This window comes from Kogia breviceps, chromosome 2 (assembly GCF_026419965.1).
Source record: "Kogia breviceps isolate mKogBre1 chromosome 2, mKogBre1 haplotype 1, whole genome shotgun sequence".
Classification (NCBI taxonomy): domain Eukaryota; kingdom Metazoa; phylum Chordata; class Mammalia; order Artiodactyla; family Physeteridae; genus Kogia; species Kogia breviceps.
The window spans coordinates 167,604,130-167,628,286 of NC_081311.1; the positions used below are offsets into that span (position 1 = coordinate 167,604,130).

At 40.7% G+C, this 24,157-nt stretch overlaps 2 protein-coding genes across 6 annotated transcripts in view; one reads left to right on the forward strand and one right to left on the reverse strand.

Moving 5' to 3' along the window:
• Window positions 1-21: 21 nt before the first annotated feature.
• Window positions 22-20,120, forward strand: NIF3L1 (NGG1 interacting factor 3 like 1). 5 transcript variants are annotated; one of them, XM_067026531.1, is made up of 7 exons: window positions 22-76; window positions 2,463-2,923; window positions 3,996-4,158; window positions 6,739-6,865; window positions 8,524-8,662; window positions 10,744-10,827; window positions 20,061-20,120. In XM_067026531.1, exons 2-7 carry the CDS (start codon window positions 2,488-2,490, stop codon window positions 20,087-20,089), a joined length of 978 nt encoding a protein of 325 aa, XP_066882632.1. In that variant the 5' UTR covers window positions 22-76; window positions 2,463-2,487; the 3' UTR covers window positions 20,090-20,120. The 5 variants fall into 5 exon arrangements, with proteins under 5 accessions (XP_066882632.1, XP_058909453.1, XP_066882631.1 ...); XM_059053470.2 differs by lacking the exon at window positions 20,061-20,120 and adding an exon at window positions 16,775-19,562; XM_067026530.1 differs by lacking the exon at window positions 20,061-20,120 and adding an exon at window positions 13,314-13,415.
• Window positions 20,121-22,057: 1,937 nt separating this feature from the next.
• The window catches only part of ORC2 (origin recognition complex subunit 2), a 39,519-nt gene continuing 37,419 nt past the window's right edge, over window positions 22,058-24,157 (reverse strand). Inside the window, exon 18 of the mRNA XM_059053379.2 lies at window positions 22,058-23,266. Coding sequence (XP_058909362.1) covers window positions 23,180-23,266 — 87 coding nt within the window. The 3' untranslated portion in view covers window positions 22,058-23,179. The remainder of the gene's footprint in view (window positions 23,267-24,157) is intronic.

Below are 24,157 nucleotides of genomic sequence, written 5' to 3' on the forward strand. Positions count from 1 at the left end.
CCGCCCCGCCCACTTTCACGAAGCCAGGAAGTTCCGCGCAAGTCCGGAGGAAGCGCTCGCTGAGTTCCCGGCGCTGGTGAGTCTTGGGCGGGTTAAATTTCAGCGTGAGTAGCTGAGGCCTTGGAGGCGCGCTTTGGTTTACGAGCCTGCTGCAGTGAAAGGTGGCAAGGGAGGAGATAGGCGCGGAAAACCGGCTTGCTGAGGGAGAGCATAGCGTTCTAGAGGGGCCGGGGATTTAACTCAAGGACTTATCGGCCGTGCCACCTGCGCTCTTCATTGTCCTAGAAAAGGCCTGAAGTGGGACTGAAACAAGAGGGCGCAGTTTGCAGGCTGCAAAGTGGGCCTTGCTAATGAATCTTAATAATAAATAGTGCAGACTTTAGGCCAGGCATTGTTCCCAGCTTCACGGTTAAATCTTGCAACCACGCTGTGAGCTGGGCACTATTATTTGCACCCTTCAGAGGTGGAAACCACAGAGGTAGAGTCCTCTGAGACAGCTGTGGCTTTGGGAGTCAGTCTGGTTTTAGAGTCGGTGCTCTTCCCACCATGCTCTGCCGCTCGTTAATTACGACTTCAAGCTACTCAGCTTCGTAGGAAATGGGGAGTGTTTTGTTACTTACAAGGGCTCCTTCAAATGTAACAGTAGGTAACAGAACCGGCGTGGTGGCCCACTAGAGCTTCACTTTAGGGCTTGACAGATTTAGAAGTCTGGAGAATGGAGTAGTAGCAGGACGTGGAATCTGGAGAGTGGAAGTGGTATAAGGACCCTTAGAAGATCTTCCAAGATCCCAGGTTCGAGTGGTTCCACCTCACTCCAAACTGTATATTGAATAAGTGCATTAAATATTTTTTTATTATTTTATTTTATTTTTGGCTGCATTGGGTCTTCGTTGCTCCACGCGGGCTTTCTCTAGTTGCGGCGAGCGGGGGCTACCCTTGGTTACGGTGTGCAGGCTTCTCCTTGAGGTGGCTTCTCCTTGAGGTGGCTTCTCTTGTTGCGGAGCACAGGCTCCAGGCATGCGGGCTTCAGTAGTTGCGGCTCATGGGCTCTAGAGCGAGGGCGCAAAAGTTGTGGCGCACGGGCTTAGTTGCTTCACCGCTGGTGGGATCTTCCCCGACCAGGGCTCGAACCCATGTCCCCTGCATTGGCAGGCTGATTCTTAACCACTGTGCCACCAGGGAAGTCCCAGTATTAAGTATTTCTGCGTACAGATATTGAATAAAATTTTATTTTGAAATTGAGTTGAGTATTTCATTAAATTTACAATTGACTATGCTTTCTTGTTAATTATTTTGCATACCATGAAATGCTTTTCTTCAAAAACAAAAGTGTTCCATAGATACTAAATTTAAGAATGGAGCTGACAGTGTTATCTTTTGTATTGGATATAGATGTCTACAAGGCTTACAGACTGTGTGAGAGCCCTTACATCTTCACCTCTCCCACCTCTTGATTCTGGCCTTTGTGTGGCACGTAGCTGTTGGCTCAGGGGCAGCAGCTCCTGCCCTTTCCTGCCTTGACCCTACCCATTCACAGAGTGACTCACCGGTGCATCCCATAGTTCTGGCTGCTGATAAAACACTTAACTTTTTTTTTTTTAACTAATTTTTTTTTGAATTTTATTTTATTTTTTTATACAGCAGGTTCTTATTAGTTATCTACTTTATACGTATTAGTGTATACATGTCAATCCCAATCTCCCAGTTCATCCTACCACCACCCACACCCTGCCACTTTCCCCCACTTGGTATCCATACAAAACACTTAACTTTTAAAATATGTTATCGTTACTCTTGATAAAGCACTTTTTAATGTCAGTATGTACCACTGTAACTCCAAATTCTGCTATGATGGGGGAAGGGGGACTGTGTCAGTCTGTATAGTAAGCATTTAGTGCTGGCCTACGTTGGTGATCCTGAGATACAGAAAAGGTAGTTTCTGTCCTCCAGTAGCGTACTGGGGGAGACACACAAACAGGAATATAATATTATGAGAATAACTAGTGCAAAAGCAGGTGGGACAGGGAGAGGGAAGACACTGAAAAGGAAGGTTTGTCAAGAAAAGCTTTATTTAGGAAGTCGAAAGGGTCTTGGAAGGAAGGGTAACATTTAGAGAAATGGAGAAGGGTGGTTGAAGCACGGGTGGGGAGAACAAGAACAAGGGTGTGTGGGAGGGGGCAGGGAGGAGGGAAGGAGCATAATTGTGTGTTGAGCACCAGGCTTGTGCAAGGTGACTTCAACATATTAATCCATTTACTCCTCCAGACGGCCTGTGAGGTAAGTTATAGTGTCTCCATTTTGTAGATGAGAAAACAAGCTCAGAGAGGTTAAATGACGTACCTATGATACCGTGTGCCAGTAAGTGGCAGAGCCAGTATTTGAAGCCAGGCACGTAGGACTACAGCTCTTTTGCTCATATGCTTTACTGTCTCAGAGGTCCATTTTCTGTGTTTTGCGTTCAGATACTCACTTTTACCTGACTTCTGCATGTTGTCATCTCGTTTACGCCTGGTCCCGGCGACAGTCCGCCTAATCCATTGCCTGATCTGCAGTTCTTCCCGTTCCTTCATGGATCTAAAGGCTCTCCTTTCCTCGTTGAATGACTTTGCATCCCTCTCATTTGCTGAGAGTTGGGACAATGTTGGATTACTGGTGGAACCAAGCCCACCACACACTGTAAATACGCTCTTCCTAACCAATGATTTGACAGAAGAAGTGATGGAGGAGGCGCTGCAGAAGAAGGCAGATCTCATTCTCTCCTACCATCCGCCCATTTTCCGACCTATGAAGCGCATCACCTGGAAAACCTGGAAAGAGCGCCTGGTGATCCGGGCGCTGGAGAACAGAGTCGGGATCTACTCTCCTCACACGGCCTATGATGCCGCTCCCCAGGGAGTCAACAACTGGCTGGCTAAAGGGCTTGGTGAGAAGCCTCTTGTTCTTTCATATTCAGTATTTTCCCTACCAGTGCTTTGAAATTTTAGAATGTCTTTCCAGTAGTGTTTTAATTGCTTTAGGGATGGGGACCATTATTCTATTTTTATATATTTTAAAATAACCTTGCTGAAATCTGGCAATTAATTTGCATTTGAAAAATGAAATTTTTATCCTTAGTGAATAAGGACAGCATAGGAAATCTTCTTTTTTATTTTATTTTTTTTAGCGGTACGCGGGCCTCTCACTGTTGTGGCCTCTCCCATTGCGGAGCGCAGGCTCCGGACGCGCAGGCTCAGTGGCCATGGCTCACGGGCCCAGCCGCTCCGCTGCATGTGGGATCTTCCCGGACCGGGGCACGAACCCGTGTCCCCTGCATCGGCGGGCGGATTCTCAACCACTGCACCACCAGGGAAGCCCCGGAAATCTTCATTTTTGATGGAGCTTTGTGATTCCTTACTCATGTGGCACAGTGCCTGGCACTCAGGCACTCCAGAAACGCTTGTTAAACTGAACTGAAAGCTCAAGCCTCTCCAAAATATACTTCATATGCCAATCAAATAGAGTTTTATTGAATTAGTCCTTATGCCCAGCACAATGAGGGAATTCAGCATATGTGTTTTAGCTTTTAGTAAGTCTTTTTAGTTTACTCATTTTGGGCTGAAGCTTCTGTGATGATATAATCTGAATTAATGTGGTCAAGTAAATTATGAGCATTTGCGACTTGAATCACAGTTTACATGAGTAAATTTAGTAAGCAGTCACAATTCTATATGTTATGTAAAAATTCATGAGTCAGTCTTGTCCAACTTTTTGTGATATTTAAGAATCTTCTGGAAAATCTGAAAATAAATTTGATTATGTATGTCTATACTACATCCCTAAATTATGGGGATTGTTGGATGTATATATAAGGGATATGTATGTATATTATGTAAGCATCTGAGAATGACTCTTTTCAAAAATATTCATTTCTTAAAGCTTTGCCCATAGTGGTTTATCTTTCTAATTTTTTAGTAAACCCACAAAAACTCCAATTTCTGACAATTTTTTCTTTCTAGGAGTTTGCACTTCCAGGCCCATCCATGCTTCCAGAGCTCCTGACTGCCCCACGGAGGGAACACACAGAGTAGAATTCAGTGTTGCCCACACCCAAGACCTGGACAAAGTCTTTTCTGCCGTGAAAGGAATTGCAGGTGTATCTGTCACTTCTTTTTCTGCTAGGTACAATATCTTTTCCTCTTTTTGTGTATATTAATTTGTGAGAATCTTTCTTACAAATTCTATAACTCTGTTATTTAAGTTTGCAGCAAATCACTTTCCTAGGGTGTGTTTACAAAGCAGTATACTTCTCATTTGCCTGTGGGTCCCTAAGGAGAACCATGGGATCTTTTCAAAGCAATTAAAATGATAAGTAACACTTACTGACTATTTTCTATGTGGGAGGGACTATACCACACATCCTAGGTATTTCTAATCCTCTTGGCAATGTTGAAAGTTATTTTTACCTTAGGGTATGCAGATATACCCTAGTTATATGCCGATAATATAGGTTTACTTTTATCAGTACCCAGCAAATGATGATTCCCAAACACTTGAAAAGAAAAGTACATTAAAGTGCCTCTTGGACGGTCAATCATTTATTTAATTAGGGCTGAGATACCAGAATGTTGCTTCAGGGACGTCCCTAGTGGTGCAGGGGTTAAGAATCTGCCTGCCAGTGCAGGGGACACGGGGAAGGAACCCTGGTCCAGGAAGATCCCACATACCGTTGAGCAGCTAAGCCCGCATGCCACAACTACTGAAGCCCACCCACCTAGAGCCCATGCTCCGTAGCAAGAGAAGCCACTGCAATGAGAAGCCTGCATTCCATAACGAAGAGTAGCCCCCTGTTGCTGCACAGCAACAAAGACCCAATGCAGCCAAAAGTAAATAAGTAAATTAATTTTTTAAAAAATGTCGCTTCATTAGAGATTTTTTGGGGGGCTGATTTACCCTAATGCCTACTAAAGCATCGTAAAAGACAAGTTATACAAAGATAGGACTTAATAATTGTTAAAAAAAAAAAAGATAGGTACAATGACTTTTTTATAAAATGGAAATCTTTTGCAGTAATCGCACCTTGGGTAAACCCCATTGGCTATGATACTGCCGCTGCACAAAGCGAAAATGGAAATCTATATCACGCTACACCAAAAAGTGACTCTGATGAGTGGTTTTTAAGTGTAGATACATTATAGTAAAATCATAGTAAATGTCCTCTAATAATACTGGGGAATTCCAAGAATCTTAAGAAAAATTATTTGTAAGATTTTGCATAGGTTCCAGTCATGGTGTCTTTTACCATACTGAAATACTGTGTAAATACTGAAATTAAAATTATACAAATAAAGCATGAAGAATTTAAGCAATACAAAAGTTCTCCTTGTCCCCTCTACTCAAACCCAGTATCTTCAACTCATGTTGTCTTTTCCTTGTTTTCAGAGAAGTGGGTATCTTTCCAAACACATATAGGGACACAAAGAAATGTGTAGTTTTGTCTTATTCATTGCTTTCTTAATTAAATGGTATGCTGTATTTGCCTTTTTAACTTAAGATGTCTTAGAAATCTTTCCATGTACGTCTCTCTTTTTAATTGCTACACAGTGTTTATTATGAATGCACTGTAATTTTTTGAAGTATTCCTCTTCCTAACTGATGGACTTTTAAAAAAAACTGATGCACATTTAGTTTGGTTCCAGTTTCTCCATATTACAGGTAATATCTGGCATTTACCATTAGATTGGGGGCCAGGCATTGTTTTTGCTTTTTCTTTTCAAATCTCTGCAGATGGTTCCAGTGTTGAAACTACACTTCCACATGATCTTGTAGGGTGTCTTAGTTCTAGAATTCTATGATTATATTTAGAGTTTATGGTTAAATACAAAACTTTCTTGATGCTAGTTTTTTTGGAGAGGCTCTGGGGCATTGGTTTTTTGTTTTTTTTTTTTAATGGGCTGCGCCCCACAGCTTGCAGGATCTTAGTTCCCCAACCAGGGATCCAGGGATTGAAGGGATTGAACCCGGACCCCAGCAGTGAAAGCACTGAGTCCTAACCACAGAACCACCAGGGAATTCCCAAGAGCATTCCTTTTTTTATTTTATTATTTTATTTTTTTTAAGGGTATTGCTTTATAAAGGGTGATTCAGGGACCTCTGAATCATTGTTAACGGGTGCTTATGAAAAATGCAGATTTTCGGCTTTATCCTAGATCTGTGTAATTAGAATGGGGTTTGCCTGAGAATCTGTCCAGGAGATTCTTGTATTCAATGATATTTGAAAATTAACTTTTCTAGGGCTTTAAAAAAATTCAGTTTGCCCCAGCCCCATTCATAGATGTTCTGTTTCACTGGATCTATAGAAGGGTCCAGCAGCTGTTATTTTAAGAAGCCAGCAGGAGATTTCTGATGCACAACCAGGACTAAGAACTGTTCTAGAACAGGGGTTTCAAAGTGAGGGCCCTGGACCAGCAACAGCAGCATCACCTGGAACTTGTTAGAAAGATAAATTCTTAGCCCCCACTCAGACCTACTGAATTAGAAGCTCTGTGGTTAGGGCCCAGCAGTCTGCTTTAATAAGGCCATGAGATGATTTTGATGCATGTGAAAGTTTGAGAAACACTATTCTAGAAAACAGTTTGGCTTGGAATTAAATCCTAAATTCCATATAAATCTAATCTCCTATTATAGGAGGTTGTAAATTGTGGATTCTTTTAAATACATTGTTTATATTTATCCTAAACCAGGAAGTGACATTTTTTCTAGGACTGATGATGAAGAACAAACACGGCTCAGTCTGAACTGTACTCAGCAAGCTTTGATGCAGGTGGTGGCTTTTCTTTCCCAGCACAGACAATATTATCAGAAGACTGAAATTCTGTCACTGGAGAAGGTAATAAAAAATATGTTACTGTGCATTTTTGTTTGACAAATTCATATGTAAATTATTAGAGACAAAGTGGTGATTGAAGGCATGTCACGCCCTGGAAAGTATATTTACAACGGGAGAGGTTTCAGGAATAAGAAAATGTTGGAACTTGTCTTAGTCCATTCGGGCTACTATAACATGTTTGGACTGCTATAACAGAGTACCACAGACTGGATAGCTTATAAACAATAGAAAGTTATTTCTCACAGTTTTGGAGGCTAGAAAGTCCAAGATCATGGCACTGGTAGATTCGGAGTGGTGTCTGGTGGGAGTTGACTTGGGAGTTGACTTTGTGGTTCAAAGATGGCGCTTTCCCTCTGTGTCCTCACATGGTGGAGGGGACTAAGGATCTCTCTGGAACCTCTTTTCTAAAGCACTAATCCCATTCGTGTGGGTTCCAGCCTCATGACTTAAGTACCTCCCAAAGGCTACACCTCCTAATCCATAGGTTAGGATTCCAACCTATGAATTTGAGGGGGACAGAAACATTTAGACCGTAGTGGTACTTCTTCAGGATTAGAGACTCAGTTACAGGTTCAGTCTCTTCTCTTATACACTATGCCTGGACCGTTTTTATTCATTCCTTTAACTTGACAGCCATTTGTATGATGATTCCTATGTCTTTACTTCCTGTCTCAGAATGCTCTCTTAAGGTAAAAGATAAAAAATTTTAAAAGAACCTAAATTTCCAGCCACTTTCTGAACATTTTCCACTGATGACTCTTACAAGTATTTAAAATCCAATATATACAAGTATTGACCTTATCCCCATACCACGCCTTTAAATACCACTTTTTTCTCTTTTATTGATGGCATCATCATCTATCTTATTTGCGGTTTGCACAACTCTCCCTTGCCCCTGTAAATCCAAGCCCTGCTGATTCTGTCCCTAAATCTACAAAATGTTTCTCCCCTCCGTTTGCTTCGCCACCACAGTAGTTGAAACTCATCTTCTCCCACTTGGGATATGAGTAGCCTCCTGAGTGGGCGCCTACAGGAGACAATCCAGGCTTTTTAGCTTAGAGTGTGAAGCCCTTCATGACTGGCAAGGACCCCCGTCTCTGCGTCTTCTCCATCCGCATCCCTTGCTCTGTATACCAGCTACACTGTCTGCTTTTCCATCTGCCCTGTGCGGTCTCTCCCATCTTGGCACCTTTGTACGTGATCTCTCTCCTTAGAATGCCTCTCCACATCTCACCCTGTCCCTAACCCACCACACTGCACTTGACATCACTCCTTTTTTTAACTCTTTTCTGGTCTGTCTTCGAGACCCAAGTCGTCGTAGAACCTGTTTGACTCCACTTACTCCAAGTACCCACCTCCCCTAGTTTCAACTCATTTATTTTGTCATTCCTTTGTGCTCCCATAAAAAAACAATACCTACTTTGTATTTAAAAACTTTTATTTTCATTGTTTAAACATCTGCCTTCCCAGGAGACTGTGCTCCTAGAAGTCAGAGAATGTTTTTGTCAGGTTTGCATCCCCAATTTTTAGCCTGGAGCTGGTTTTATAGCGAGCTGATAGTATGCTTGTTTTATTGATCTCGGCATTTGCTGTTTGTTCTGTGGATTTGTTTTCTAGGACTGATGTGTACTGTTTTTCTAATTTCTGTTTCTCTTCAGCCTCTGCTTCTACATACTGGGATGGGACGGTTATGCACACTGGATGAGTCTGTCTCCTTGGCAACCATGATTGAGCAAATCAAAAGGCACCTAAAACTGTCTCATGTTCGCCTTGCTCTTGGAGTAGGGAAGACCTTAGGTAAATATGTCTCCTTTATTTGTCCAGTATACTTACTGATACTGTTGGGCAAAAACTGAAACTCTTGGGGCTTCCCTGGTGGCGCAGTGGTTGAGAATCCGCCTGCTGATGCAGGGGACACAGGTTCGTGCCCCGGTCCGGGAAGATCCCACATGCCGCGGAGCGGCTGGGCCCGTGAGCCATGGCCGCTGACCCTGCGCGTCCAGAGCCCCTGTGCTCTGCAGTGGGAGAGGCCACAACAGTGAGAGGCCCGTGTACCACAGAAAAAAAAAAAAAAAAAAAAAAAAAATTGAAACTCTTGGCTGTGTCAGTATAGATGATAGAACCGTGTTAGCAGCTCACAGGAGATGACTGCTTTACTTTATTGATCAGGGTGGTTGAGGTTATGCTGTGGTATACATCTCATTGGCCTAAACAAGATTTATTTCTCAGGCACACTCCACATTCATCTCAAACCGGTGGGGGAAGTTTGCTCATTGTAGACTGGTTACTGTTGCAGAGGGAGAGTCTCAAACCATCAGTTAAACATTCTAGTCTGGAAATACATATTCTGTTCAACTCATTGTCCAGAATTATTCAACCCAGGGAGAGCATGAAGTGCAATCCTACCAGTGCAATCCAGGAAGAAAGCTGGAAATTGTGATTGCTCCAGTTACAATGCAAATCTTAAAGTTTACAATACTGGCAATATTTTATAGTGAGGTAGTGCTAAGTAATGTGATCCAGTGCAGTTTCTGAGTTTTGTAGCCACTGCCTTTTCTCTTGGCTTTCCCCAGTATCTTGGGTAACAAAAGGAACGGACAGAACATTTGTTGGACCCCTGCCGTGAGCCTAGCACCGTACCTAGTGTCCTGAGTGTGTGAGTTCCCACTGTGAAGGTGCAAGTAGAGCGCAGGTGTTATAAGAGTGTGGAATCTGAACGCCTTGGATCCACATTTGTCCTGTCTGCTGCATGACTTTGACAGGCTGTTTAACCCCCTGTGTCCTGGTAGCCTCATCTGTAAAAACTGCAGAAATAATAAAACCTAACTCATCGAGGTGGTGGTATAATTCATGTGACTGGCACACATTAAGTGCTGTAAATGCTAGCCGTCATTAGCTGTCTGGGAGGTGTTATTACTCCCATTGTATAGGTGAAAAAAGTTGAGGTTTGGAGAGAAACTTATCCAAAGTCCACAGCTGGATCAAACAACTCATGAGTGTTCGTTTGCAAAAAGGGTCGGTGGCAGGGATGGCATTGCCCTTCTGACCAGCTTCAGTGCCATTCTTTTGATTTTGTTTTGTTTTTTTTGCGGTATGCGGGCCTCTCACCGCTGCGGCCTCTCCCGTCGCGGGACACAGGCTCCGGACGCGCAGGCTCAGCGGCCACGGCTCACGGGCCCAGCCGCTCCGCGGCACGTGGGATCCTCCCGGACCGGGGCACGAACCCGTGTCCTCTGCAACGGCAGGCGGACTCTCAACCACGGCGCCACCAGGGAAGCCCAGTGCCACTCTTTTGAAATACCACTAGTGAAGCGTCCATTCTAGAAGCCTAAGTGCTAAACACTTATTGGATTTTGGCTTGAAAGATTCTGTATTTCACTCTTCAGAGGATGCTCTTTCAGGATACATACGATATTTTTAAAAATGTGTGTCAAATCCATTCGTAGCATCCTCTAACTAGCCCTTTTAGTTCCTTAGCTTCCTTACCTGGGAACAGAGAGTTACCTGCTTACCTCTCACTGTTACCTGGAGACCCGGATGAGGTTGCTTTACTGAGCAGCATTGCAGTAAAGCCCAAAGCCTAGCGCTAATAGTGGTTGATACTATTCAGGGGTGCCTTATGTGGGCTTCTGCAGCAACATACATCTGAAGGAATAATAATGCTGCCTTGGGTTAGCTCTGCAACGCCAAGGATTAGTCTGTTTGCCTATGCGAAGATGTGTTTTATTATTTTTTAAAACTTCGTAAGCAAAATTCACATACTGGTGATGAGACTAGGAGTGAAATCTGCATTACATTTAGGATTCTTGGTACAAATTATAATATTAAAGTGAAGGGTAATTATAAAGTAGTGGCCTCTCGTTTCCTTTTTCTGAAAGAGTCCCCAGTCAAAGTTGTGGCCGTGTGCGCTGGTTCTGGGAGCAGCGTCCTTCAGGGAACAGAAGCCGACCTCTACCTCACAGGTAGGACAGCCTTTGGATCTCTTTTCTACCCTTTTCTTGTGCATCCCTTCCCTACCTTGCTTTATTTTTTTTCAAGTTAAAAAATAGCATATTTTAGAACAGCATCTGACATATAGATGGATCTAATAATAGCAGGTTTTAGGACAGCATCTGACATATAAATGGATCTGTTATTTGAACCTGAAATAAATAGGGAACTATGCCAAAATTGGGAACATACCATATTCTTTGTGGAGGGGAAAAAAAATCATTAAACAATTAGATTATCTAAAAAACTGATGTTCAGCACTTATTTAACCTATAACTTCTTCCTAAACATGATTTCTCTCAGATTTCATATGTAAGTTAATGGGACACTTTTTACCTTGTTGCCTTAGGTAGAAAATGGTTCCTCTTACTCAGCCCTAAAGACAATCATCAGTTTCTATCAGTTATAACTCCAAAATCTTTCTAGAACTTTTCCCTTTATCTCCATCCAGGCATCCTCTACCTGAAGTACTTCATCAAGCTTCTAACCTTAATCTTCTACACACTCCCACAAAACTAACTTTCAAAAGTACAAATATGATGGTGGATAATATTATCCAGGCTAAAAACCCTTCAGTGATCTCCTTCAGCTGTCCTGGTGAAGCCTAAAATGTTTCATCCTCTTTCATGCAGCCTTTGCCCATGCTGTTTTCCCTGGCTAAGATGTCTTCTCTTTGCCACTTTCTTAAACTTCTAGTGGTAAGCTCAAAGATACCTCCCCTGAGAAGCTTTTTCTTGACAGTGTCCAGCTCCTGCCCCGACGGTCATGGCTTCCTCTCCCGATTCCTGTCACTTTGTTCTTAACCTACAATACGCATTTCTTTTTCTTTTTTTTTTTTTTTTTTTCCGCGGGCCTCTCACTGTCGTGGCCTCTCCCGTTGTGGAGCAGCACAGGCTCCGGACGCGCAGGCTCGGCGGCCATGGCTCACGGGCCCAGCCGCTCCGCGGCATGTGGGATCTTCCCGGACCGGGGCACGAACCCGTGTCTCCTGCATCGGCAGGCGGACTCTCAACCACTGCGCCACCGGGGAAGCCCTACAATACGCATTTCTTATTGGACATTAATTGTTTGGCTCCCAGGCTTTATACTCTGTCCTTGTGGGTAATACCTAACTGGTAACTTGGCCCGTCATTCCTCCAAGGAGTTGGAGGCACTTTGTACACTGCTGCTACCAGCGGTATTTCCACCTCTGCGCCTCCTGAGGGTTAGGAGACTGGGGGTTAAAGATTACTTTTCCCACTTCTAGGACTAGACTCAAGGGTCTTAAGCCCCTGGCCGTTCTTTTGGCTACCTCTGGGGCCCTCCATTACTAAGGCCTCTCCTGCCACCCACACCCATGCCTTATTGTCTAGCACACCCCCTTACAGAGGCTGCTGCACTTGAAACACTGTCACATCCCTAAGCATAGAGGTGCAGCATCTGAGCAAGCATGATGTATTTTTTGAACCAACTAAAAATGTATGTGACCATTACCTGTTTTCTTTTCTATCCTTCTAAAGAGGTAAGATTTTTTATAAGCCCTCTAATTTATACCAGATTGAAATAAACTTTCAGTGTTTAGGCAATTTGATATCTTACAACATGGTGTTTCTGTTTTAAAATTTTAACATTTTACTTTGAAGGAATTTTAGACCTATAGAAAAGTTGCAAGAATAGCACAATGAGCTCCTGTGTACCCTTCACCTAGATTACTAATGGTTATATTCTGCCACATTTGTACATTTTCTCTCTCTCTGTAACATATCATACAATATATGTGTGTATATTTTTGTGTATGCATAAGTATATTTATATATTTACATGTTTCCTCCCAAACCGTTTTGTAATAAATTGCAGATATGGTGACCTTTTACCCCTAAATACCTCAGCATTATATCTCCTAAGAACAAGGACGTTCTCTTATATGACCATGTTGTGATGATTTCAGGTTGATATCCAATCCATGATCACACACTACCTCTGGAATAGTTCTAAACTTTGTCTTCAGAGCACTGACATTTTTGAAGAGTGTAGGCCATTTGCTTTGTTGTCTATCTCTCGGTTTGGAATGTCTGTTTCTTCATAAATAATGACTTTTTTAAATTAGTTTTTTTATTATAAAGCAATATGTACATAAGATAAATTCACACAGTTCCAAATGTTAAAATGTCCTTCATATCTGGTTAGTTGGGGAAACAGAAAATATCTTCTTATCTGGCTAACTTAAGATGTCTATGGTCTATGAGGCATCACTGTGAATATAACTTCAGGGATGGGAAGCCCCAGCCAATAGACCAGTTTCATCACACCCTTCCTTTGAGCTTGATGTGTTAGGTCATAAAGGGTAATATCCTAGAAAGACCAGCAGATGGCGAGATTGCTCCTTGCAAATATAAATTGTCTTTCATTTGCTTTTTCTTTCCCATAGCTGCCATCCTGAGCCAGCCTTTCTTTCCTTTGTCTTCTGGTGTTATTGCAGGGTCTTTATGGATTTTCCCACGTCCATGCCTTCTCCAGCCAGTGCATTTATAATAGTCCAGGCAGCCAGATTGTCTTTCCTAAAGCATGACTTCTAACTGAGCCACCCTAGTGTCTTTTTCTCGTTTTACTTTTTCTCTACTGTTACTTAGATTAAGATGTTTTAAAAGGTGCCTGAATAAAAACTATTCCTTATAATGAAATGATGCATATTTGGGTAGGGGGGAGTGTGGGGAATTGAAGATTTGGGCAGGGGGGCTTTTTTTTCTAAGAACCATTTTTTTAAATGCCTTTATGTCTCTTAAGTATATTTCAAAATTATGCTTTTTATGAACAAGCCAAATTGTGCATAATATATTTTTGCTTTTAAGTTGGAAGTCATCAGATTCATAAATGGTGTTTTTTAAAATTCAAAACATTTGAGTTTTCCCAAAATCTTTTCACAAAAGATGAGATCCTCTTCCACCTGTAACTTCTAGGCATTTTGCCTAAGTCAAAGGAAAATACCTAGGCGTTTTGCCTGAGTCAAAGGAAAATACCTTGCTTTTAATTTAGAAATAACGTTAAGTTCATTTCATCCTTATGAATTAGACTACGGTTGATGCTGAAAATTTTGGTACTCACAGAATGTAAAGGAGTCTCTGAGAAGTAAGCCTAGGATTTTCTTTTTTTAAGAAGATTTATTTATTCATTTTATATTTTATTATTGCTGCGTTGGGTCTTTGTTGCTGCACACGGGCTTTCTCTAGTTGCGTTGAGCGGGGGCTACTCTTCATTGCAGTGTGTGGGCTTCACATCGCGGTAAGCCTAGGATTTTCTTGAGGTATTTGTTATTTCCAACATCGTACTCAATGGTGAAAAACTGAAACCATTTCCACTAAGATCAGGAACAAGACAAGGTTGCCTACTCTCACCACTCTTATTCAACATAGTTTTGGAAGTTTTAGCCACAGCAATCAAAGAAGAAAAAAATAAAAGGAATCCAAATCAGAAAAGAAGAAGTAAAATCTGTCACTGTTTGCAGATGACATGATACTATACATAGAGAATACTAAGGATGCTACCAGAAAACTACTAGAGCTAATCAATGAATTTGGTAAAGTAGCAGGATACAAAATTAATGCACAGAAATCTCTGGCATTCTTATCTACTAATGATGAAAAATCTGAGAGTGAGATTGAGAAAACAATCCCATTTACCATTGCAACAAAAAGAATAAAATCTCTAGGAATAAACCTATCTAAGGAGACAACAGACCTGTATGCAGAAAATTATAAGACACTGATGAAAGAAATTAAAGATGATACAGATAGATGGAGAGATATACCATGTTCTTGGATCAGAAGAATCAACATTGTGAAAATGACTCTACTACCCAAAGCAATCTACAGTTTCAGTGCAATCCCTATCAACCTACCACTGGCATTTTTTACAGAACTAGAACAAAAAATTTCACAATTTGTATGGAAACACAAAAGACCCCGAATAGCCAAAGCAATCTTGAGAATGAAAAATGGAGCTGGAGGAATCAGGGTCCCTGACTTCAGACTATACTACAAAGCTACAGTAATCAAGACAGTATGGTACTGGCACAAAAACAGAAATATAGATCAATGGAACAGGATAGAAAGCCCAGAGATAAACCCACGCACATATGGTCACCTTATCTTTGATAAAGGAGGCAAGAATATACAGTGGAGAAAAGACAGCCTCTTCAATAAGTGGTGCTCGGAAAACTGGACAGGTACATGTAAAAGTATGAAATTAGAACACTCCCTAACACCATACACAAAAATAAACGCAAAATGGGTTAAAGACCTACATGTAAGGCCAGACACTATCAAACTCTTAGAGGAAAACATAGGCAGAACACTCTATGGCATAAATCACAGCAATATCCTTTTTGACCCAACTCCTAGAGAAATGGAAATAAAACCAAAAATAAACAAATGGGACCTAATGAAACTTAAAAGCTTTTGCACAGCAAAGGATACCATAAACAAGACTAAAAGACAACCCTCAGAATGGGAGAAAATAGTTGCAAATGAAGCAACTGACAAAGGATTAATCTCCAAAACTTATAAGCAACTCATGCAGCTCAATAACAAAAAAACAAACAACCCAATCCAAAAATGGGCAGAAGACCTAAATAGACATTTCTCCAAAGAAGATATACAGATTGCCAACAAACACATGAAAGAATGCTCAACATCATTAATCATTAGAGAAATGCAAATCAAAACTACAATGAGATATCATCTCACACTGGTCAGAATGGCCATCATCAAAAAATCTAGAGACAATAAATGCTGGAGAGGGTGTGGAGAAAAGGGAACCCTCTTGCACTGCTGGTGGGAATATAAATTGATACAGCCACTATGGAGAACAGTATGGAGGTTCCTTAAAAAACTACAAATAGAACTACCAGACGACCCAGCAATCCCACTTCTGGGCATATACCCTGAGAAAACCATAATTCAAAAAGAGTCATGTACCAAAATGTTCATTGCAGCTCTATTTACAATAGCCAGGACATGGAAGCAACCTAAGTGTCCATCAACAGATGAATGGATAAAGAAAATGTGGCATATATATACAATGGAATATTACTCAGCCATAAAAAGAAGTGAAACTGAGTTATTTGTAGTGAGGTGGATGGACCTGGAGTCTGTCATACAGAATGAAGTAAGTCAGAAGGAGAAAAACAAATACCGTATGCTAACACATATATATGGAATCTAAGCAAAAAAAAAGTCACGAAGAGACTATGGGTAGGACAGGAATAAAACACAGACCTACTAGAGCATGGACTTGAGGATATGGGTAGGGGGAAGGGTAAGCTGTGACAAAGTGAGAGAGTGGCATGGACATATATACACTACCAAACGTAGGGTGGATAGCTAGTGGGAAGCAGCCGCATGGCACAGGGAGATCAGCTAGGTGGTCTGTGACCACCTAGAGGGGTGGGATAGGGAGGGTGGGAGGGAGGGAGACGCAAGAGGGAAGAGATATGGGAACATATGTATATGTACAACTGATTCACTTTGTTGTAAAGCAGAAACTAACACACCAAAGCAATTATACTCCAATAAAGATGTTAAAAAAAGAAACTTTTTGAAAGCCCCATTTTACTTACCAATGGTCATTTATTTTATTGTGGAAACATTTTGAATGGGTGTTCCTACAGGTCTAGTTATGGCAGTATTAGATACTGTTGGATGTGTGAATTTGGTTACTTGCCTTGGATCTGCCAAGGAGAAAGAATTTGGAATTCTGTATCTCTTTTTAAATTGGAGGACATGTAAGAAACATGCATATAACTTTCTAGATTTATATGTAAAGTTCTGCTGTATTACATTTGCTTCATACAGAATGCAAAGTTGGTATTTCTGCTGTTATGGTTCAGCATTCCTCAGACTCTGTGTCTAAAATTTAAATATTTGTTCTTTCTTTTGTTGGCAGGTGAGATGTCCCATCATGATGTTCTGGATGCTGCTTCCCAAGGAATAAATGTGATCCTCTGTGAACATAGCAACACTGAACGAGGCTTTCTTTCTGATCTTCGAGACATGCTGGGTGCTTACTTGGAGAATAAGATTAATATTATCGTGTCAGAAATAGACAGGGACCCTCTTCATGTGGTATAATGCCTGCAGGAACAACCAGATGACACAATCTACAAATCGAATGGCTCCCAACTCAAATGCATAACATGAATCAGTGGGGTATCCTTCTGAAAGAATGTCTTAGAAGGTACATTATCATTTCTGGTTTCTTGATCTGCTTCAACAGATGTTCTGTAGCTCAGAAGGTAAAAACAATAATATAATTACCATTAAAGATCAATTATTATAAAGAACAAATTAAAGAATATATTGTATAATATGTATTCATTATAACCTCTAGGAAAGATGGAGTAAACCTGTTTACTTAACATTCTTGGGAAATATCAATAGCTCAAGTAATCATCTCCTTAGCTTAATTATAGATGGGATGTGTCATTCTATATCTCTCTGTCCTTAGTTATTTTAAAAATACACTTTTCCAAAAAATATATATATATACATATAAACTTTAAAAACTTGGGATTAGGGCTTCCCTGGTGGCGCAGTGGTTGAGAGTCCGCCTGCCGATGCAGGGGACACGGGTTCGTGCCCCGGTCCGGGAAGATCCCACATGCTGCCGAGCGGCTGGGCCCGTGAGCCATGGCCTCTGAGCCTGCGCGTCCGGAGCCTGTGCTCCGCAACGGGAGAGGCCACAGCAGTGAGAGGCCCGCGTACCGCAAAGAGAAAAAAAAAAAAAAAACAATTTGGGATTAGAACACCTATATATAGGTAGTAGCCTCTGGAGGGTGATAAGGTCTGTCTATATGTTTCTGTTCCTAGATCACTAATCTCCCACCTAAATTTCAGAATCAGGATGAGATTATCAGGATGAGGTTTTTTTTTTTAGGCCATGCTGTGCTGCATGCAGGGTCTTCGGTCCCCGATCAGGGATCAAACCAGTGCCCCCTGCAGTGGAAGTGTGGAGTCTTAACCACTAGACTGCCAGGGAAGTCCCCCAGGATAAGTTTTGCTTTTTGTTTTAAATATACATGATCATTATTCATGTAATTATTGCTTTATTGCTTTTTAGGTAACTCACCTGTAATTTTATTAGTAATGTATTCAATATAAAGATGGTTAACTTTCAAAATAATGTTAGTGAGTACTTATACAGTATTAATTTTGTGCCAGGCACTCTTCTAGGTGCTTTATAAACACTTTCAATCCTTTGTAAAGAAGCATATAAGTATTGTTACTCCCATTTTACAGATGAGGAAACTGAAACAGAGGTTAAGTAGTTTGCCCAAGGCAACGTAGCTAAGAAGTGATGGAGTTAGGACACAAACTCAGTCTGGCTCCAGAGCCTGTGTGCTTAACTACAGTGTATCTTAATCAAATACATTGATGACGGAACTGATATAAGAAGTATGGAAGAAATCCTGAAGGGATCCATTTTAACTGTGATTTTTCTCTGGGGAGTATGATGAGAGGTTTTTGTGGGTTTTTTTAATTTTATTTTATTTATTTATTTTGGCTGCGTTGGGCCTTCATTGCTGCGCGTGGGCTTTCTCTAGTTGCGGCGAGCGGGGGCTACTTTTCGTAGCTGTGTGCAGTCTTCTCATTCCGGTGGCTTCTTTAGTTGTGGAGCACGCAGGCTTCAGTAGTTGTGGCGCACGAGCTTAGTTGCTCCGCGGCATGTGGGATCTTCCCAGACCAGGGATCAAACCCATGTCCCCTTCATTGGCAGGCGGATTCTTAACCACTGCGCCACCAGGGAAGTCCCCGTTTTTTCTTTTTAATGCTTTTATATGTATTTCCAATTTCTCCACTGAGCATGTTACTATGGTAATGGAAAAAGAAATCTTTTAAAATACTATTTGTCTAAGATGAGAAGCATAGAATTTTATATTTCCTTTGTAGGATCCTTTTCCTATCAATCTTTTTTCTCCTGGAGGCTTTGGGATCCTAACTGATAAATTATTCTCACTGGTTCATCTGTAATACTGATTCACTACAGAAATAACCAATAGGAGTGAGCCTTATGAAATGCCCCCCAGAGTTGGAGGAGCCACCAAGAAAGGTGGGAGAACAGCTAAGTGTCAGAAGCCAAGAAGTAGAAAGGTTCAATGAGATGGTCAGCTTTGTCAATGTAGAGAGAATGAGATGATAGCAGCTTTGAGAGACTGTCTTAATGGTATTTGCTTCATTCATTCATTCATTGTTCGCTTTCTGTGTGCTGGGCCCATAGAGATGAGGGGAGGATAGGACAGAAATTTGGATGACGGTTACAATAAACTCTTTTAAGTAACTATGATAAAGATATGCATAGGGTTTATAGGGCAGGTCTTCTGGGGAAAGGGGGTAGAATTCAGTCAAGAGGGACAGCTTGAACAAGTGCACTAAGTAGAGAAACAGCACAGCACATTGAAAAACCCAAGTAATTAATTCACAGAAACCCAAGTAATTATTGTCATGGTGGAAAGCACACGCAAGGATGGTATGGTCAGAGGTGATGACGAAGAAATAAACTGAGGCCAGTAGCTCTCAAACCCTCCTTTTTTCCTTTATAGCACACTCAAGGTGTGATGTGATTTCATCTGTAACTGACTGATGACAGCAGTTAAGGATCTCAATGAAGTAATTTTGTGTTAAATCCAGTTTCTTTACTGGCATGCTGGCATTTCTAAATAATTAAAAATACGCCCAAACACATCCTATGCAGGATTTTTTTTTTATTTTTTTCTTCCTATGCAGTTTTAAAAAAATAAAGTACCACTCAAGATTATTTACTTTCAGCTGTCAAATTTGCTGACCTGTTAACTTTAACATGTTGATCACTTAGTTGTATATATCACTGCTTTTCAAACTTTAATGAGTACCAGAACATCTGGAGATTTAGTTAAAATGCAGATTGATTCAGATGCCTGAGTAAGGGCCCAAGCATTTCTTAAGTTCCCAGGAGATGCTAATGCTGCCATTTTGAGGACCACACTTTGGGTAGCAAAAGTAAAGATGCTAAAGTATTTAGGTGACCTAAATACTTAAGACTTGAGGCCCAAGCGATGTATGCCAAAATAATGAATATTTGGTAATGAGCTTTGTTATACTCATGCTTAAAGTTATATTTTCCATAGCATTAGTTATTTCATATTTACTTTATTCGACACAACTGTAATTTTTAATGCTGTTAAAACCTCAACTAGATGGGCTTCCCTGGTGGCGCAGTGGTTGAGAATCTGCCTGCCAATGCAGGAGACACGGGTTCGAGCCCTGGTCTGGGAGGATCCCACATGCCGCGGAGCAGCTAGGCCCGTGAGCCACAACTACTGAGCCTGCGCGTCTGGAGCATGTGCTCCGCAACAAGAGAGGCCGTGATAGTGAGAGGCGCACGCACCGCGATGAAGAGTGGCCCCCGCTTGCTGCAACTAGAGGAAGCCCTCGCACAGAAACGAAGACCCAACACAGACAAAAATAAATAAATTTTAAAAAAAAACCCTCAACTATGTATTTCTCATTTTCATATTCTCTCAACTGCCTAGCACAGAGCCTCTACTTAGTAAGTTCTCAGCAAACATGAATTAACATGGCTGAATAGCAATTTGAAAAATTAAAGTATGGGAGTCTCTCCCAAGGGAGAAAAATCAAATAATTACAAAAAGCCTGAGAAAGTCATTTACATGACAGTTTATCCCTTGGCTTTTAGGAGACACAGTCTGTGATGAGGCAGACTCTCAAGACTCACTGTTATATCTTGGAGCTACTCGGGACTAAGCTGGAAGAGTCACCTCACCTAGAATGTAGGAAAATACATTGTGAACTTGCTGCTGGCTCCAGGTTTGAATTGGTTGGGGGGGGAAAAATACAGTTGACCCTTAAACAATGTGGGGTTTAGGAGTGCTGACCTTCTTCTGCACAGTAAAAAATCCAAGTATAACATAGTTGGCTCTCCCTGTGTATGCTCAGTTTCTCTTTATATATCCGTGGGTTCAACCAACCGCGGATTGTGTAGTACTGTAGTATTTACTATTGGAAAAAATCTGCATTTAAGTGGACCCACACAATTTGAACCTGTGTTGTTCAAGGGTCAACTGTAGATTTCTAAAGTTTTGTTAGTAATTTTATTTTTAAGTAAAACCTATGCACCATCCCTCGAACTTACTGATCTCTTGTATGAATGACATATTCATATATTAAAATGGCAAACATGATGCTAAGAAAGTTCAGTTTCTGGAGTATCACAAGAACTGGTTTAGAACTCCCTGCCTAAGGAATTCAGTATTATACCAAGTTTGTAGAGTGTAACTGTCTGTCCTGCATCCCCTGTGCCTTTTTTGGCCTATTTTAGCCATTTTATTAAGAGAAGCCAGAAAAATCTTTCAAGGTTTCAGGTGTGCTCAATCTTGCGAGAAGCGAGTAATAGCAGAAGTTTGGGGCCTTAGCAATCAAACTGATAGAGCTTAAGCAACACTGATGTTGAAACAAGGTAATGAAGAACATATAATTCTGCCAAGATCACCATCAGAACTGTAAGATGCACTCATAAAACTTTAGAAGCACTTCAAGATATCTTTAGTAAAAAAACCCAGTACTATAAATGAAAAAAAATGGTTATATCCAAATTGGTTTCTTTATTAATAGTAAAGACTATTCACACATACTGCTTGCAAACAGTATAGACACAAAAATTATAAAAATAAACCAGTAGATATTTAAGGGCAAATGCAAAGTTTGCACATTAGGTCATTAAAGATTTCATATACTTTTTTATACTGTAAGTTATTATAAACTAAATATATTAAGCAAAAAACAAAAACAAGGTGCAAACCAGCAAGTATCATATGCCACCATTTGTGTTTTTAAAATGAGAAATACAGACAAATAACCCTTAGATGTGCATAGAATACCTCGGGAAGAATGCTTAAACTGCTATCAATGGCTGCCTAAGGGACTGGATCAGGGGATGGTAAGGAAAATCACTTCATTGAATATCCTTTGGTACAATTAAAAAATTTTAGAATCCTATTCATGTATAAATTTAAATATTTTGATTAGTAATTATGCTTAAGACTAAACCCCTTAATACATGAATTTAAAATAAAATTTCATTATATGACACAAATGATTTTAAAAATTCTGATCATTTTGGGAAATATTTTCATAAAAAGGGTCTACAAGATGAGAAATGAGTGAGAAATGCTGATGCAGTATATATTACAGTGATATTTTAATGAAGAATTTCATTTCCAAGTATGAAATAGTTCAGGGAGTATGTGAAGACTATCAGCTGACTACAGTGGCCAAGATTAGCCGCCTTTTCTTTCCTAAGAGAAAAAAAGGCTTGAGTATTTAGGAGGTTTGAAATTGTCATTTTAAGAAGAAATGAAATGTCTTACAGTGAGTTTTAGGCCTACTTGATAGAGAAATCAAATTCGTTTAAAGCCAGCCATTAATATGCTGCTCATCTGCATGTTATTCAAGAAAAGAAAAACATGTTGATATACAAGAATAGTTAAATTTTTATTTCCTGTTGCCTTGAAAAAAATAACTAAAATGAAATTCAGGTTTGTGTTTCTCTAGCCTGGCTTCTCACTTGTATCATGAAGGTGACGGCATAGACATTAACTGTCCTGAGCAGCACGATCTGTTATTGTTCATGTGCTTTCGGGGATGGGCATACACCCTATGTACTCTTTATGTTTTTCCTACTCTCCCAACTGAACAGCATCATGCTCCTTCTTCCTCCATCAGCATGTAGCCTAAATACCAAAGGAGAAAGCTGAATTACCTACTTTCCCCCAATCTTACACCTTTTGTTAAGCCATTTCAGAAACAGTGAGAGATGACCTGCCTTCTCTATTATACTCTTCAATTCTGACACGTGGAATGGCAAATAAAGTCGATTTACGTGATGCTGCAGTGTCTTTGTACTTCCACACTCTGGAACAAGCACATTTGCAAATAGCTCCAGGAGTGTTAAAAGGCCCTCGAAAAATCAGGAATCTCATCTCTGGTATAAAGGAATTCAAAACATCCAGTTCCAAATAGTCCCTGAGCACACTGTTCCTTCCAGCAAGAAGTCTCCAGAGAGGTAATGAATGAAAGGCACATTTTCTCCAAGTTGAGGACCACTGCATAGTACTAGGATGGTATACCAGCCAGGCTAATAATCAAGGTTCTAATTGATGGCATTCCCCCTCCCAATTTTAAATCTTGTACATTGGAAAAAGAGTCTAATATTGGATGTAAACACAACATTTTACACTAGAGGAGTGGCAGCTGGGGTACAACTCTTCCACAGAAGACTCAAGAGTACAGGGGAGCTTCAAAATTCCTCTTCTTCCTTCTCCAAGAAATCAGTCAATGTTCCATTGTCAACAGGAATTAATAAATATTCCACTCCATCAGTTCCCTAAAAGATGTAAGAATACCCTGGATGTTAGTCATTCGTAAGAGATATATTTGAATCCTGTTGTAGGTTAAACAAAAAATTGATTTCATTAATATTTTATATAAATTAAAAGTATAAAAATTAAGGCCAGAGGGCACACAGGCATATATATCTATTAAATACACTGAATTTATAGTTAAGCCACTTTATAGTGGAAAAGACTAAAGGATGAGAAGGTGGGTATTTTATTTTCCACCTTCCTGCTCTTTCTAAAATCTTATACCACTGATTTCTCTGTTCTTTTAGTCCCTTTTCAACTGGATCCCTCCCATTGGCTATAGGTTCAGGTATCTCCCATTTAAAAATAACCCTCACTAGATTCCTCATTCTTCTCCATCCGTCATATAACCCTGGCACCTTTCCAGAAGAGTTGTCTATAAATGGTGGTCTCCACTTCCTTGCTTTTCACTCAACCCAGGCCAACCTACCTACTGCCACCATTATCATGTCACCTCGAGCTTTTGCTTAGCCCACCAAGGAATTCCAGTTTCCTAAATTCATTATGTATCTTCAGTCTTTGTCTTTTTGGCCTCTCGGCAGCTCCTGAGACTGCTGACCTTTTTTTTCTTTTTTTTTTTGGCTGCACCACGCAGCATGTGGAATGTGGGATCTTAGTTCCTTGACCAGGGATCGAACTCGTGCCCACTGTGTTGGAAGCGTTGAGTCTAAACCACTGGACCACCAGGGAAGTCCCTGACCGTTCTTTCTTAAAACATGCTTCTCTTGGCTTCTGTGACAACTTAGTTTTCTTCTTGGCTCTGTGGCTGTTTCACCTCTGCAGGCTTATCTTCTACTTGGCCGTTAAGTGTCACACTGCTAGGCTTAGTTCTTGGCCCTCTAATCTCACTATAT

Coding starts and splice junctions, on each gene's coding strand:
- NIF3L1 (XM_059053470.2), top strand. CDS start 2,488: ATGTTGTCATCTCGTTTACGCCTGGTCCCGGCGACAGTCCGCCTAATC. Junction 8,663..10,743: donor TGGAGTAGGGAAGACCTTAG/GTAAATATGTCT, acceptor TTTTTCTGAAAG/AGTCCCCAGTCAAAGTTGTG. Junction 10,828..16,774: donor AGCCGACCTCTACCTCACAG/GTAGGACAGCCT, acceptor TTTTGTTGGCAG/GTGAGATGTCCCATCATGAT.